The sequence below is a fragment of the Stegodyphus dumicola genome, chromosome 1, assembly GCF_044657685.1.
Source record: "Stegodyphus dumicola isolate Sdum_Otavi_A_Nest chromosome 1, ASM4465768v1".
Lineage (NCBI taxonomy): Eukaryota > Metazoa > Arthropoda > Arachnida > Araneae > Eresidae > Stegodyphus > Stegodyphus dumicola.
This window is the reverse complement of record NC_140768.1, coordinates 287,491,547-287,507,405: the sequence shown is the minus strand read 5'-3', so window position 1 is coordinate 287,507,405 and position 15,859 is coordinate 287,491,547. Positions and strand designations below refer to the sequence as shown.

The window sequence follows — 15,859 nt, the reverse complement described above, 5'->3', positions numbered from 1 at the left end:
ATATCTTTAAAATTTTCGATAGACAGTCTCGTGCGCTGGAGATAAAATTGCTTTTTTCCCCATACAGTGTTGCCACTGCTTGCTTTGTAATCTTTGAGTTTGTTAATCAAAAATCCGTTAAAGTTTTACAAATTATAAAATACTAGATAATAAAACAAATTCCAAATTCAATACTCGAACTTCCAGATGCTCATGTTTGGGTGGGGGATTATGTTATTCAAAATTTTATGGCTATATGTACCATTGTAATTTTCACAATTCGAGAAAATGCATACGTTCATGCAGATTCTTCATTATTTAAATTTCTTTACAAATAATACAGGGTGATAATATTTGGTGGCAACAATTTGAAAAGTATACACTGTTTACAGCGATTCAACGCAAATGCCGTTTCAAGATCCCGTTCGTGACTAACATCCCTTTAAGGCTAAAAACTAATCAAGAAAATGGAAAATGTATGTTTAAAACATGTATACTGAAACACAAATAAGGTCGTTAATGAAACAAAAGCAAATTAAATTGTTTCCAGATGGCATTTCAGAGAGCTTTGTAATCAAAATCACTATCTGTAAAACCATAGGTAGATATGACCAATTTTCCTTTAAAAAGCCTCCACGAAGGTTCAAGAAAAATTTTGAAAATGTATGGGAAAAATAAAAAATCTTAATTCTAAAACTTAAAAAACATTTTCCCTCCGTCAATAAGTACATGGTTTGTTTATTTTGCTGCCTACGAACCCGTGCATAAGAGTTCAACACTTGAATTTGGAAATCATCCCTTGCGTCGGAAAGAAAAGCTAACCAGAAAATAGGTAAATGGAAATAAATCATGTAAATTAGCTCATTTTGCTGTCAAAATCGTAAAAAATAACCTTGTATTTAGCGTAGGTATAATGAAACACTCAATCGATTTCGAGGGCAGCTAAAGGTCCCTCCTCATAAGGAGAAAGAAATACATAGAAAGAAGAAAATAGGAGAAGGAGTCACAGAAACACGTGGTCCTTATCAGCACTGCACGTGGTTATAACTAGATTTTTAATCAGAATTGCACTGGCCGCCTACTTTTACTGAGCCAGGCTATCTGATCAAGCATAAAGAAATATTAGTGAAGTTAAAATAGGGAGCGAGGGGCAAATGCACCTTATGCTCAAAATCTGAACTTCAAATAATGGAAAGCAACCACTGAACGGATTTTTATACCCTCTGGTAGTACCAAACGCGAGGAGGTAACGCCATCTATCGGCAAAAATAACTGAATTAAGATAGTAAAATTTTAAAGGCATTAGGAAGGACTGGATTGGACTTCAAATCATTAACTAAACTTGCTAAATCTTTGTGAATGTGAAAAGCCTCAAGAAAATCCAATTCACCTATGGAAGAAGCCTTTTGGATGATTTTTGCAGACCCAAAATCAAAATTATGGTTAAAAGTCCAACTATGATACGCTATTGAAGACTTGTTAATTTCGCCTTTTTTGACATAAGATTCATGTTCCTTGATACGAAACTTCAACGCTCTTTTTGTTTGGCCAATATATCTTAAACCACACTGACACGATATACTATAAATTCCCCAAGAATTCAAGACAGAAACACAATCTTTTAGAATCGAGGGGTGAATTTTATTAATAGGGGAGAAACCGACTCGAAAATTGAATTTCTGGAGAATCTGTGCAATTTTATAGCTAACAGAAGGATAAAATGGAAGCACGACAAGGTCATTAATATTATTTCTAACTGTGGAATGTCTTCTTTGATGGGAATCGAAAATTTTTTAACGGCTTTATCAATAATCACGGGAGAAAATCCATGGTCAATCGCAACTGCTCTCAAATAATTAAGTTCATTGGTAAGCAAAGATTCAGAGGAACAAACTTTAAGCGCACGGAAAACATAATAGTAAAAAGAAGCCATTTTTTGCTTAACAGGGTGGCATGACTTGGCATGGGGTGGTAAACAAACTGCAAAGGGTTTACGGTACACAGTGGTGCTAAAATCGGTTTTATTGCGGATTATAAGAATATCGAGGAAGGGGAGGGAATTGTTGGATTCAATTTCAAGAGTGAATTGGATGGCTGGATCAACTGAATTCATAATAGATAGAATCTCGGATAAATCCTTTTTATAACCGTCAAAAAGTGTGAAAGTGTCGTCAACATACCGAATCCAAAGACGAAAAGATAATTTATCAAATAATTTCATCTCAAAATAGTGCATATAAATGTCAGCAAGTACTGGACTGAGAGGATTACCCATACCCAATCCTTCAACTTGATGAAAATATGCATTTTGGAAAATAAAGTGGGCTTGACTTAGAGAAACTTTAGTAAGCGAAACCAACTCATTAATTTCAGTATGTGTGAAGTGAAATTCCCGAAGCCTAGTTTCAAGACAATTTAGTGCTCCTTCGACCGGAACATTAGTAAACAGTGATTTGATATCAAATGAAACCATAATGGAACGAAGTGGAGAAATATTTTTAAGTTTGTCAATGACTTCAACAGAATTTTTTACAGTGTGAATATTGTTAGCAAGGAGAGGAGAAAATCTGGAAACTAAATATTTGGCCAAAGGATATGAAGCAGTACCTATGTTGGAAACAATTGGTCGAAAAGGAATACCGGTTTTGTGGACTTTTGGAAGAGTATAAAGTCTAGCGCAATTAGTAATAAGTGGAATAAGTGATTTCTTCAACTGAGTTGGCAGAATGTGGGAAGATTTAATAGCACTTTTTACTTTCGTGAGGTCTGAAATTGCTGAGGTCCGAAGTCATTTTGCTGTATCAAAAATAATATTTTAAATCATTATTTGGTTTATTATTCATGTATTTTGTTATATGATTTATTTTATGCACTTTTTAGCTACTTGTAAAACTACACAAAATAAATTGCAGAATTCTGCATAGAGATAAACTAGCATCAGAATAGACACTTTTAAAATATAAGAATACACGAGCATACATAAAAAAGTATATAAATATCAATTTAAAATATTTCTATTATTTTATGATGGAAATTTTGCAGTTTCAGGGAGAATGCAATCAGTCTGACACCACCTCTTCCTGCTGCTAAGTGAAGTAAAAAAGAAAAGGAGGAATCCACCTCATCAGCAAGATCACTATTCTCTTTCATTTTATCCTGTAACATCACAGCTTCTTACTGTGCATTGGTTCTTCCTTATCTTATCAGAAAGTGTAGCTGTGGAAAATGATATTTTTGCCCATTTACCTTGTAAACTTAACAGTTGGTAATAGTGGAACAAAATGAGCGTCAGAAAAAAAGAACACATCGTAATTCATACAGTTATGTTGAAATTTATCATTACGTACCTAAAAATAATGATATTCCATGAAATATCCAATTGATGTAACACATTTTTAGGAGAATGGGGAAAGACAAGTCTAGCATTACCCAAATCAAACATGATCAGATATCCATCATCATCATGATTTACTATCGATGTTACATCATCTGATAGTGAATCTAGTGCTTTGTGTGCATCAAGTAAACAACTGAGTGATTTTCTGTGATACAGCAGACTTTAGCATGTAAGGATTCAAAACAGTTTGTTATGGCTCTGAAGTATCACTTTGAAGAATCTGCACAGCAGTGAAGAAAGACCGGACAAAGTTGTAAATGAACAACAACTGCTTCTCAGGATCGATTTCTGGCAATAACTACTTGTTGGAACAGGATACTGCTTGGCAGTTAAGTTCAGTGCTTGTAGCCTCCATTGGAACTGTTGTATCGTGGCAAACTGTGCTGAAAAGGCTTAAAAATGCCTTTATGCCAGAAAGAAAAGGGTATGTGCTTCACTCTCTTCACATAAAAAGGGAGACCGCTTTATTTGGTGAAAAGAACATCACAATCTGGAAATAATTTTTTTTTTCTTTTATGTGCTATATATCACTCTAGACAAATTCATAAAATTATAAATCTCAGTTTCTGAGAAATCTGTGATTTCATGCATGTAATTTTGAACATAGGTGTATATTCAATATCATTTCATGTCTGTTACAGTCAATGGAGAAAAAAAGACCTCACTGTTTTATTTGTGGCAATGTTCTGTCAAGTGATTCGCTTAAAACCAAGGAAGAAGAAAACAACATTTGCAGAATATTCATCTTCCACACAAGAACAGGGACAAACATTCCTTAGAGTGGCATAGAAATGCTCTTAAAAATGTATTAGATTCAACACAAACATTCTGACAAAAATGCCACAAGCTTACTGAAGCTTTCCAGGTGGTAGCATTGGAGATAGCAAAATATAAAAAACCACATAAAATTGAGAAAACTTTGATTAAACTGTGCACTCTCAAAATGGTGGACATTATGTTGGGAAATGAAATGGAGATAAAATTTGCAGCAGTTTCTCAATCAAACGATACTGTTCAAAGGAGAATCAGTGATATGGCAGTTGATATAATGAATCAAGCTGTGCAGGAGATTTATGTCTGCAGCATTTAGTTTACTTTCAATCCAACTGAAAGAAATGGCTAATGTGGTATTGTGTTTTCAGTTGTTGGTGTTTGCAAGCTATATTTATTAGTTAATTTAAAAAACAATTCCTTTTTTGTCATCCGCCACAGCCTCAAATAATTTTAAAAAAATTTCTTCTTGATTCAGAAAATCTTTCATGGGATAATGTACATGGATGCTACACAAACGGAGCAGGAAATACATAGGGGACAAAATCAGGATTTCAAGGCTAAAGTTTTATTTTAAAAATAAATAAAAATTTAAATAAAATTACGATCCATCATAAAACACTGGCATAAAAAGCACTCCGAGCTCCGCTTGTGTAGATTTTAAATCAAACAATTCAAATTGTGAATTTTAGCAAGGGAGAAGTTCTCGATGCACAACTTTTGAAGCAGCTGTGGGATGTGGCTGACTTGAATGCAGACCACCATTTACTTCTTTTTCATACACATGTGTAATATCTTTCAAAAGGACTGAATGGTGAGGAATAGATCTTGCATCTTGCTTATTTGGCTGATATTTTTAAGCAGTTAGTAAACTGAATCTTCAAATGCAATGGTTTAATTGAATAAAAACTGAATAACAGTACTCAGGCATGTTATTGAACTTTTTATTAATTGAAGTATGTTTTACTTTCGTTGATAAGTACTTAGGTTTTAGTCAATGAATGTAAAAAAAAAAAAAAAAAAAAAAAAAAAAAAAACCTATTATTATTCAAGTTTTGATATTCATCAACATTTTCTAAACTTTATGTAGTTTATAAGTTAATAAAATATCCAAATCTCTCTCTCTCTATATATATATATCTGTGTGTGTATTTTTCTGAGTTTTGAAAAGGGGGTGGAGGAATGAACTTCTAACAATGGTAAAAGGAGTATATGGAGCAATGTAGGTTGAAAGCCACTTATCCAGACACAGTAATGCACGATTTCTGAGCATTCTCAACATCAAAAAGTGCAAGATCTTTTCAAATGAGAAAGTCAAAAACATCATCAGCTCAGTTCTAAATAGGATATAATTAAACAGTCTATTTCATGTTTTTGAATCATTTACAAAATGAAATGGAAAGGTTTGAATTTAAAAATAAATAAATAAATAAAAGACTCATACAATGATCCGATTCTAAATAAGAAAACTAATATCAAAACTCTTAATTATTTCATCACTTTAGAACAGCTTTTCAAAGACTAAAATGTAATCCTCAACATAAAGTTTTTTAATGAATTTTCCATTCATAATATCTATCTAATAAACACAGGTTTTTGAGTTGAAAGATATAAAGCTTTAAAAATGAATTTCCATTAATAATTTGTATAAAGCAGAAGAATATAAATTTTAATAACCACAAAAATGTAATTATAATTACCCCAGTTTTTAGCAATTCATTATTAATAACGAGCAGTTTCAAAAAATTTTCCATCCATGTTTTTATATTATCCTCAAAAAATTCTGGAATATCCTAGAAAACAAAACAATGGATATTAAACTACTGGATACATTTACTACAAAAATTAATACTGATATGCAACTAAAATTACCATTTTCATCACAGCCCTAAGTACATAAAGAATTATGTGTCTGCTCAAATTTATTTACAATAAATCCAAATATAATTATTAAAAGAAAAAAAAAGTCCCAATCATTTTTTTCACTGAAAAATCTTATGCATGATTAAAATAATACTATTGTGCTTATGCATTTGGAGCAAGGACTGGTAAATGATTCTAACTAACAATTATAGGTACTCTCCGATTATCTACCCCCACCATGACAAAAATCACTAGGCAAAATGCCATGTCACTAAGGTACACTATCCAGAATGTTATGAAAACATCTTTATTTGGCAACCCAGCTAATGGTTGCATGCACATTACACCAGTTTGTAATGCACACAGTTTTGAAATTTAAGGATCATGTTAGAGCCAACAGTAGAATCTTATTGTTAGTCATAATCATATTTGTGGTTTCAGCTTGTTGTAATTAGTATATGGAGTTTTTTCCCTTGTAGCCAGAGGCGGGGCAAGTGAGGGACTTGCCTCAGGTGAATCACTAGAAGGGGCACTGAATTGGCTACAAGAAATTGAAAATTACCTGAATTATGTATTTTAGATTTGTCAATTATTATTAGAGGAAATAAGCTTTGACAAACTTAAATTAATAAAACAATAGGAAGAATTTCAAGAAAACCTGGAAAATAATGCAGTGTTCATTTCAATTGAAAATGCTTTAAGAATTATGGTATATAATTATGCTATAAGATTTATGACATTTTGATTTAACAGTTACTTTTGTTTAATACAAATATAGTTATATATATATATTTTACCTTTTTGCCTCAGGTGAAAAACTATTTTGGAACGGCTCTGCTTGTAGCAAACTGTAATGCTACTATGGAGTCTGATTGCAAATGTAAATAAAGTGCCGCATCCCCCCATAAATATGGCATTTTGCCTGCTAACAAAAAAGTGTAAAAATGCACATTCCACAAAGTTAATTTCTGCAATTCTCTGATGTTATTTTAAGTTAAAATAGGTAGAGGTATACATGAAATGAAGGGCCAGGTTGTTTGTGATGTTGAGAATTCTGAAACTCTCTGGTGCTTTGGTATTGATGTTTGTTATATGTCTGTAATTTTAAATTTTGTTTACTCACTGGTGTTTTATGTAATTTTCAGCGCACCACTATTTTATAAAATGGCTACGGTTTTTCATGTATTAGGTTGGGAAAAAAAAGGTCGCTGACTTTGCAGGAGGGCTGAGCGGATAATCAGAGAGTGGCCAATTTTCATTGTGCTGTCTTTTCTTTTGTCATAACATAAATTCACTAACCACATAAAATAAGTTTCATAACTTTATATCATTATTGATGATATACTATATTAGTAAACAATATAACATATTATAAAAAAACCTAAAAAAAAAAAAAAAAAAAAAAAAAAAAAAAAAAAAAAAAAAAAACTAGTATTTTCTAAATTTGCATCTAGCCTACCAATGCCTTTTAAAAGAATTTTGTACAGCATTCATACAACTCTTTACAAATTTAGAAATTAATATGTTAGTTTCTGTTCTACTAAAGCACACATTCAGTAACAAGCTTAATAAGTACAATAAAAATTCAAAATAGCAGTCATTACTCACTTGAAAATTTAAGCTGTAAAAAATTTTTGAAATGAGCACTAAAGAAGTGAACACCAATTTTAATACACTTATATTGGATGAATTGGTCTCTGCTACTTGCATAGTGGCCTGTAAAAAAAAAAAAAAAAAAAAAAAAAATTACAGAGTTGCATATTATTTGAAGTACAATTTAAGCAAATATTGCTAGACATATGTACACTGCGCAAAAAAGGGGAGGAGGCAGTTCTACAGGGCTGATTGACGAAATTCAACTTCCATTTTTTTTTTGGCTCGAAAGCACGACTTAGGGTATGTATTAGATTTATATATAGCACAGTCCTAACATAGGTTTTTTCTGAAATAACATACCAATTTTTTTCCATATTTTGATCCTATGACTCAAATTACGCCAAACTACCAAGTTTCGTAAAAATCGCACGAGTAGTTTTTAAAAAATTAGCTCTCAAAATTTTAGCTCCTCAATGTATTTTGAGCTTGGTATATATTTATATCTCTCTTTTTTTTATTAAGCTTATGTGATTCTTCCTTTGATATTTCAAAAATTAAGGTTAATTTCAAATAAAACTCACCCATTTTTTTTATTTCAGTGTTTTTTAAAATAATTTTTATAAATTTTTCAATAACAATTTTGAATTATAAACTATAAAAGCTTTACCATCATCTTATAGTAGACGTATTTCTAAGCATAATTGCAAAAACATTGTTTTTTATTCAAAATTCCCGAAGATATACATGAATTTATATATTTGCGCGTTTTGAAATTTGGCATATCTGTTGAAAGCTATAAAACATCAAATGTGGTTTAGACACTGCTAAAATTATTTGGAAGTAGAAACGATGTGACTTTTTTCCTGCTCATGCAGCATGTTAAAAGGTAGGAACGATGTGGCTTTTTTTCTGCTCCAGCATAATTGAAAGGAAAGGAAAATTGGTTGCCACATATTAAGAAGTTCGCCAAGTGAATCATTCTTGTTGCAAACTGAAAAAAAATTGTACCAAAATAAATTTTGGAATTTCTTCGTAAATTTGGCATCAAATTTTACAAAATTTAATATCTAAGCATAATTTGAGTCGTAGAATCGAAATATGGAAAAAAATTAGTATGTTATTTCAGAAAAAGCCCGATTTTGTGTCAAAATACCTATGTTAGAATAATACTATATATAAATCTAATATATATCCTAAGTCACACTTTCAAGACATGAAAAACGCAATTTGAATTTTGTTGATCAGCCCATTCGAACGGAGGATATAGAACTGCTCCCCCCTTTTTTTTTGCGCAGTGTGCATAAAATAAATATAATCGTAAAACTATTACATTGAACTCTCAATTAACCGTGTGTGGTTGTGTCAACACAGGCTAAACATTATGTGTAAAAAACAAACAAGGGCAAGTCTGAGCATGGAAAAATTATTGGAAATTGTGGATTTGGGAAAACAACGAGGAATGTTTCCATGGTGATTCAACTGTCCCGGATTTTCAATATTTGAGTGATGCGAATATTATTTCAAACAAGAACAAAAGAGGCAGAAAGTGAAACTGAAAATACAAATGAAGAAGATACTGACAGCTACATTAGTGCTGAGACCGCAATGACATGCGCTGAAATTTTATTGGACTTCTTCGACTGAAGAGATGCAAATAAAATGATAAAAATATGCAGCGAAATTTGACAAACATGTACATGTTCTAAAAAACAAAGTACTTACTGATTATTTTATGAAATAAACTCGTACCACATACATGAAAATTGATAGTTTGGGTTATCCATATTTTTCAATCACCCATGACTTGCTTCCCTGGATTTCCCTTCCATTTAGTCTGGATAATCAAGAGTATACGACTTGCAATGAAATTTTCTTGTTTAAACACAATGAATTAAGTTTGAGAACTGAATAATTTTATGTACTGACTATAAAATATTGTAAAATAGCTAGAAATATCACAGAAATGACAACATTGAAAATGAAATAAAAGAAATGCGTAGGTAGAACCATTTTTTTGGTTTCAAAGCTTTTGGTCCCAAATGTAAAAAATCATTTGGCAATAAATTCTTCTAGCAGACATGTAATGGCAGTAATAAATTAATAAATTTGAATGTTTTCTTCATGAAATCATATCAGTATGAGTTTGTTTACTGAATGAATTGATGTCCTGGTTCTTGTAAGATGTATAAAATTTGGTATGGTTCTGCAATTAAATTATTTGTGAATGAAAATTTTAATTACAAAGAAATAAAACAATGTTTAGATCATGTGCATGGTGATGATTTGGCCCTTTCCTCTTCTACAGTCAAAAAAACGAATAAAAGAATTTCACATGGGCCAAAAATACACATACAATTTTCATGAAAGTCAGATTTCACGCTTGGAAGGAAACACTGAATGATAGGGGATTGAAATGCTACTCTTTTAACAATTCAAAAATAGCACTGTGTCATTTGCCGTGTGCAGTTTTTACAGTTTTACAGTGCAAATCAAAGCATTTTTTTCTTTTTGCCAATTGCAACTGATTATGAAACAATGGTCCTTCCTATACTAGGAACATTAGCATTTAGGATTAAATTATTTAGGCTTTTAAGGTTCTCTATTAAAGATCTCTCCAATAAGATTCTCTATGGAGTGCAGAAAACTGGGAAAGCATCACAAAAAAAAAAAAAAAAAAAAAAAAAAAAACATTCAAATACAACCAACAACACACATGAATTAGGAAAAAAAAAAAAAAAAAAAAAAAAAAAAAAAAAAAAAAAAGAGGCTACCATATTTTAGATTAAAAAAAGGGGGGGGGAAGAAAAACAACTATTTATGGGGAATATTATGCCAGCTTTTGTATAAATTGAACAAAGAAATTAAAGTTAAAAGACATCAAATGCTCAGAAATGGAGTTCATGTTCTCCTTGATAATCAGCTCTCATTGCTAAAGAAAATGTAAAAAAAAAAAAAAAAAAAAAAAAAAGAAGTGTGGGTTTAAGAAACTCGATTTCTCTTTATCCCTTACAACCCAGATTTATCTCCAAGTAATTATTTCCTGTTCTCCAAACTGAAATCTGACCTTCAGTAAAAGAGATTTCATGATCATGCAGGCATGAAATGAGCAATTATGGAAAATTTTTGAGGACACATTTTCAGATTGCTTTTTCAGGAGCAGAGTTATTGAATGATATGAAAAGTGTATGCAAGGTGAGTGTACTGCAAAAGCAAACTCATAATTTTCGGTATTTCTTTTAGAAATATATCTGGCCAGAATCTACTTATTTACATACAAGAAACATGCACTTAAATCATTCAAACAAATAGGCAGGGTTTTTTTTATTAAGAGCAAACATTAAATATTGCAATTCATTTTACAAAAAGGAGTTCAGACTAATACATCATTTAAATAATAATATTTACTCTAGAGTTTTTAGAAATGTAACTAAAAAGCTAAAAATAACCAAAAACTTAAAAATAATAATGAAAATTTGGCGAAACTCAGTTTAGCTAGTTTTCTGCTGTGATTCGAAGTGTGTTGTTAATCTGTGTAGGATTTGTGTTGTAGTAATGTTTCAGTTTTAGTTTATTGGCAAGCAGCTGTTATTGTAAACTAATGAGGAGTCGCAAAGTTTAATTTGCTTCAATTTTTTGTAAAAATTACTCGCAAGTAAAATTTATGTTAGAACAACATATGACAGCACAATATAAAGACTTCTAAATTGCACTATTTATTTTTTAAGGGCATTTACACTTTTAAAGAATTAAGTGACAAGACAATTATATTTCTAATGAAAACAATGAGTAATAATTCACTTGCAGTCAAAGAGGAAAATTATGAGTTAAAAAAATTATTGTTCAAGAAAAAGATTACTATAACACTCTTTTCTTTTTAAATTGGCTACATTTTGGGAGAGGGGGTTATTAAAAACATTAGGTTTCTATTATTTCAGAAGACTAACCTTTAGTTTCCCTGCTTTTCTGCATTAGAAAGAGATTTAATCTGACAACTTAAAACTTTCAAATGATAGCATAAAAATGCTTTAAAATTCAGTAAGGCTTAGTTGAGATCATGGTTTTGTCATCATAAAGCTTTGCGATTTAAGGAATAAAAGTCCATTCACACCTATTTAACCCTTTCAGGATGGCGTGCCTTTGTTAAAGACATTTCCTCGGGATGGATGGGAGTCGAAAGGAATCACCCACAGGATGGAGATTTTGTGTTGTTCTAGCCTAATTTTGGAAAAAATATTAATTAAAAAAAAAAGAGGTTTAAGTCATGACATCAGAATTTTTGGTACTATTTTAAATTATTACTTAAGCTATCAGATATGTTAAAATTAGCAGTTACTAATCTTTTTCTTCTGCTTTATGCGAAAATATATACAAAAAATTGCTTGCTTTGAGAAATAATTTTCAAAAGAGCTATTTAAATTATTCCGTAAGTTTTAATTGACAAAACACATTAATACAATTCAAAAGTAATTAAAAAATTTACAAAAGAGACTATTTACAAGAAGAAGTACCAAAATCTTTCACAGAAAGTGGAAGACAGGCACTCAGTGAGCTCAGTCTTTGACAAAATGTTCGTATTAGAATCACTACAAATATCGCTCTCTAACTCTTAGAAAATGAATCATTACTCTCATCCATGACACTAACTGGCTCATTTATCATGCAAGTTTATCCTTCTTCTGATAAATAATGTTTACGTGCCATAATAAACTAAATAGAGGTTTTCCGAAATAATAACGCATGTACACAAAATATAAGAGATAAAACCAACACAAAGCGTAACAGAACCCCATATAGTAACCCTAAAAGACCCTACATAGTAGGGGGGAGGGAAAGAGAGAGATGAAACCAAACGATTATGCAGAATTTGACCAAACTGAATGTCAGGATCCTAAAACTAATTCATGATTATGCAGAATTTGACCAAACTGAATGTCAGGATCCTAAAACTAATTCATTTCAAAAGTAATGGATAATGGACACAGGATGCCATCAAGTGGTTAAACATCTTCAACACTTTGACATTGTAAGGGTTAAAACAGAAACATTTCATATCTACAAGACTGCAAACCCAAATAATAAACGCTCTAGCGAAAATAAAACTCTCCTATTGACTATAAACAGATATCATATGTTCATTTAAACAGCTGTCATAAAGTAGGCCATTTCAAAACATATGTTTATATAACCAAAATCCATGACCATATCAGTCATGTTTTTCTCATTTAAAGTAGAAGGTCAAATCTACAAGTCAAATCTTTTGGACATGAAATGCCATCTTGTGGCAAAAGTTATAGTTTTTAAAATTTTCCGTGTCACTGCCCCAAATGTTTGGTTACCGGGGGTGAGCGAGAAAATGTTCTGGTATGCCAGTGGCCGATCGGAAAATGAATGAAATTCTTGCTAGCATTCTGCGTGACATTCAGCACGAAAGGGGTAAATATAGTTCCATAGCCAATCACGGAAGAGAACATTGTGCATGCGTATAGCTGACTCAGTGAAACCATCGATCTATGCTTGTTTCGCTGTGATTGGTGGCTCTTATAGCAATTTGGAATAACACTGAAAAGATAGAAATTTTAAGCAAAATCCTTAAACCAGTTTTTGTGGCATAGCATCATTACTGAATTTTTTTTTTAAGTCTAGTAGCTTAGCAACAAAACTTAGCTTAAACATCTTATGACTTTAAAACCACCATGTGAATGAATAAAAGTATAACATATCTACTGCGGATTTCATTCTTTTGTTCAACAAGTGAACAAAGATTTATAATAAAACATATCTACCATTTCGGACTTATTAAACAAAATAACAACTACTTTTGTTTTAAACTAAATGATTCAAAGTATTCTTTTGCACTGGTGGATTAGCCAGAACTTGATGCTATGATAGCCACAAAAATAGCAATAAATTACTAATAAATATCTGCCTCCCTAAATGCAACTGCATTCTTAGTTTTCAGCATGTAGCATAATCCCAATGTTACTGTACTAGGGTTTCTCTAAACCCTTTTCACAGGTCATTAATACTAAAATGTAGCCAGGAAATAATTATTTTTAAAAGTGGATGCACTTATAGGGGTTTCACCCCTTCAATGTTCATCAGCATGCATTATTTTAAATTAAAGAATTTATCTGCCTCCTATTTTACTTTTAAGATTCATTTCTAATCAAGAGTAATAAAATATTAAGATTTAAAACATCTTAAGGAATTTAAGACATTTAAATTAAAAATTTAAAACATTTTTACAACAGAAAACAGAAACAATTAAGCCCTGCTAAGATATTTAAGATCCTTAATTTCAAAATATTTTAAGTTATAAAAAAAATTTTTACTTATAGAATTTTAAACATTGAAATACTAACTTAAAAAAAAAAAATTCAGTAATGATGCAGTCAACTGCTTTAAATAAAAATTTAATTTTATTTAATTTCAAAGAGATGCTCTAAGGTATAATCCATCTAACCTATAATCCAGCAAGAAGTCATACTTGGCTCAATTATCATGAGTGATGAATGGCCTTCTGTGAGGGGCTGAGCCAATTAGGATACAATCATTGAATAGTAAACCACCAAAAGAACTTTGTCACTCCTGTAGACAGAACTAATACTCAAACAATCAAATCGTGCTGGGGATTTTGAAGATTCTGCACGACATGAAGTACCCATTGCACATGCTATTACATTATACGGCAGAAGCATGGGTGAGATCTGTTTGTAAAAGTGATGATTATTTTTGCCACTCTGCATGAAATTCATAATGTAAGCGACTGAATATCATAAAAATGGTTGTTCAATACTAGAATTATGGAAGTGGTTATTTTGACTGCAAATGAAATTAAATTTTTTGCATTTTTTAAACTTTTCTTTTTAAATATTTTAATATTTTAAAAACTTTTCCTAAATATATAATTTAAATACTATTATTATGACAAATTAATTTATTTAGCCCCTTTTAAATAACTAATTTTTAAATATATATATACCTATAATTATGGCTAGCAGTCATTTTGACTGTTTAGCAGAAGTTTAATGTGGCTGGATGGCATTTGTTAGAGTTTTCATTTATTTTCAAGCTAGATGCTATTACACAGCTAACTGGAATGGAAGTGAAGCTCTCCCCTTCCAAAGTGGTAATGTCCCACACAGTTTTCATGTTTCTTGCTTGTCTGAATGTTTCAATAAGTTGTTCACCTAGTTCTGTGTCATACAGTGCTCTTCAGAGTGGATTGTTCTAACTACAACAAAAGAATCCAATTCATCAAATGATGGTACCATTATTCCTTCAAAAGGAAAGTATTATAACCCTTCACAATTATTTTATACTTTAAAACAGCATTTTCGTGTCACCATCTAAGAAATAAATAGCTAACTAAACATGGTAGATATTACATCAAGTCGTTTTTTCCTGTTGTATTACATCAATATCATATTTTATTTAACCCTTTCATATTTGCACTCGTGAATATAACAGATTCAAGTCTACAGTATAGTCAGTACCTTAGAAACAGTATATACTGAAAAATGAAATATTAAACTTATACATCTGATGTTGCAATCTTATTAGAAAAATCAAATAACAGTACTAGTTTGTAAGTGAATTTTAACTACATTTTACATCAAAATTTCACGATATTAAATTTCTTCAATGAAAAAATGAAATACTTGATAGTTTTCAGAAAAATTAAATTATTCGTAAGTTAAATTACATATACCTGTACTTTATTGCTTGGAAAAAATATGCACAAATAAAACCATAAAATAATGCAAAATTCTTAAACCTAAAAGTCAAAGCAATATGTAATTGGATATTTCTTCAGATATATTTTACTTACATTAAATAAATCTGTCAGTGGTTGAGCAAAATTATCAAGTACAAATTTTATTTCAAGCCAGAGAGTCTGTGATTTAAATTCATATCGATACCTAGAAAGGAATAAGTCTATTTTTAAAAATGAAATATTATAAGGTGACCATACTTTTCTTAAAGTACTACTTTATAAAAGAAAAAATACAACAGATAATTAAAAAAAAAAAAAATTAGGTACTTGCATATCACTATAAATATAGTAAGTGTTACCAAATTTTTAAAATGTGCCAAACTCAGGCAACCATGTACATAAGTTGTTCAAACAAAGCATGTTCATAATAATCCTTCATTCAAGCAATGCCACCATTTCCATATGCAAACCGTTTTTTATATTCCAATTTATAACAGTTTTTAGAGACAAACTCAATTTTAAAAATACAGTTAAAC

The 15,859-nt window shown here is 30.8% G+C and overlaps 1 protein-coding gene across 1 annotated transcript in view; it reads right to left on the bottom strand.

Moving 5' to 3' along the window:
• Cse1 (chromosome segregation 1) overlaps positions 1-15,859 on the bottom strand; it is a 133,905-nt gene that overhangs the window by 99,419 nt on the left and 18,627 nt on the right. The window contains exons 6-8 of the mRNA XM_085808301.1: positions 15,438-15,528; positions 7,619-7,726; positions 5,848-5,940 (exon numbers count right to left, since the gene is read on the bottom strand). Coding sequence (XP_085664427.1) covers positions 5,848-5,940; positions 7,619-7,726; positions 15,438-15,528 — 292 coding nt within the window. The remainder of the gene's footprint in view (positions 1-5,847; positions 5,941-7,618; positions 7,727-15,437; positions 15,529-15,859) is intronic.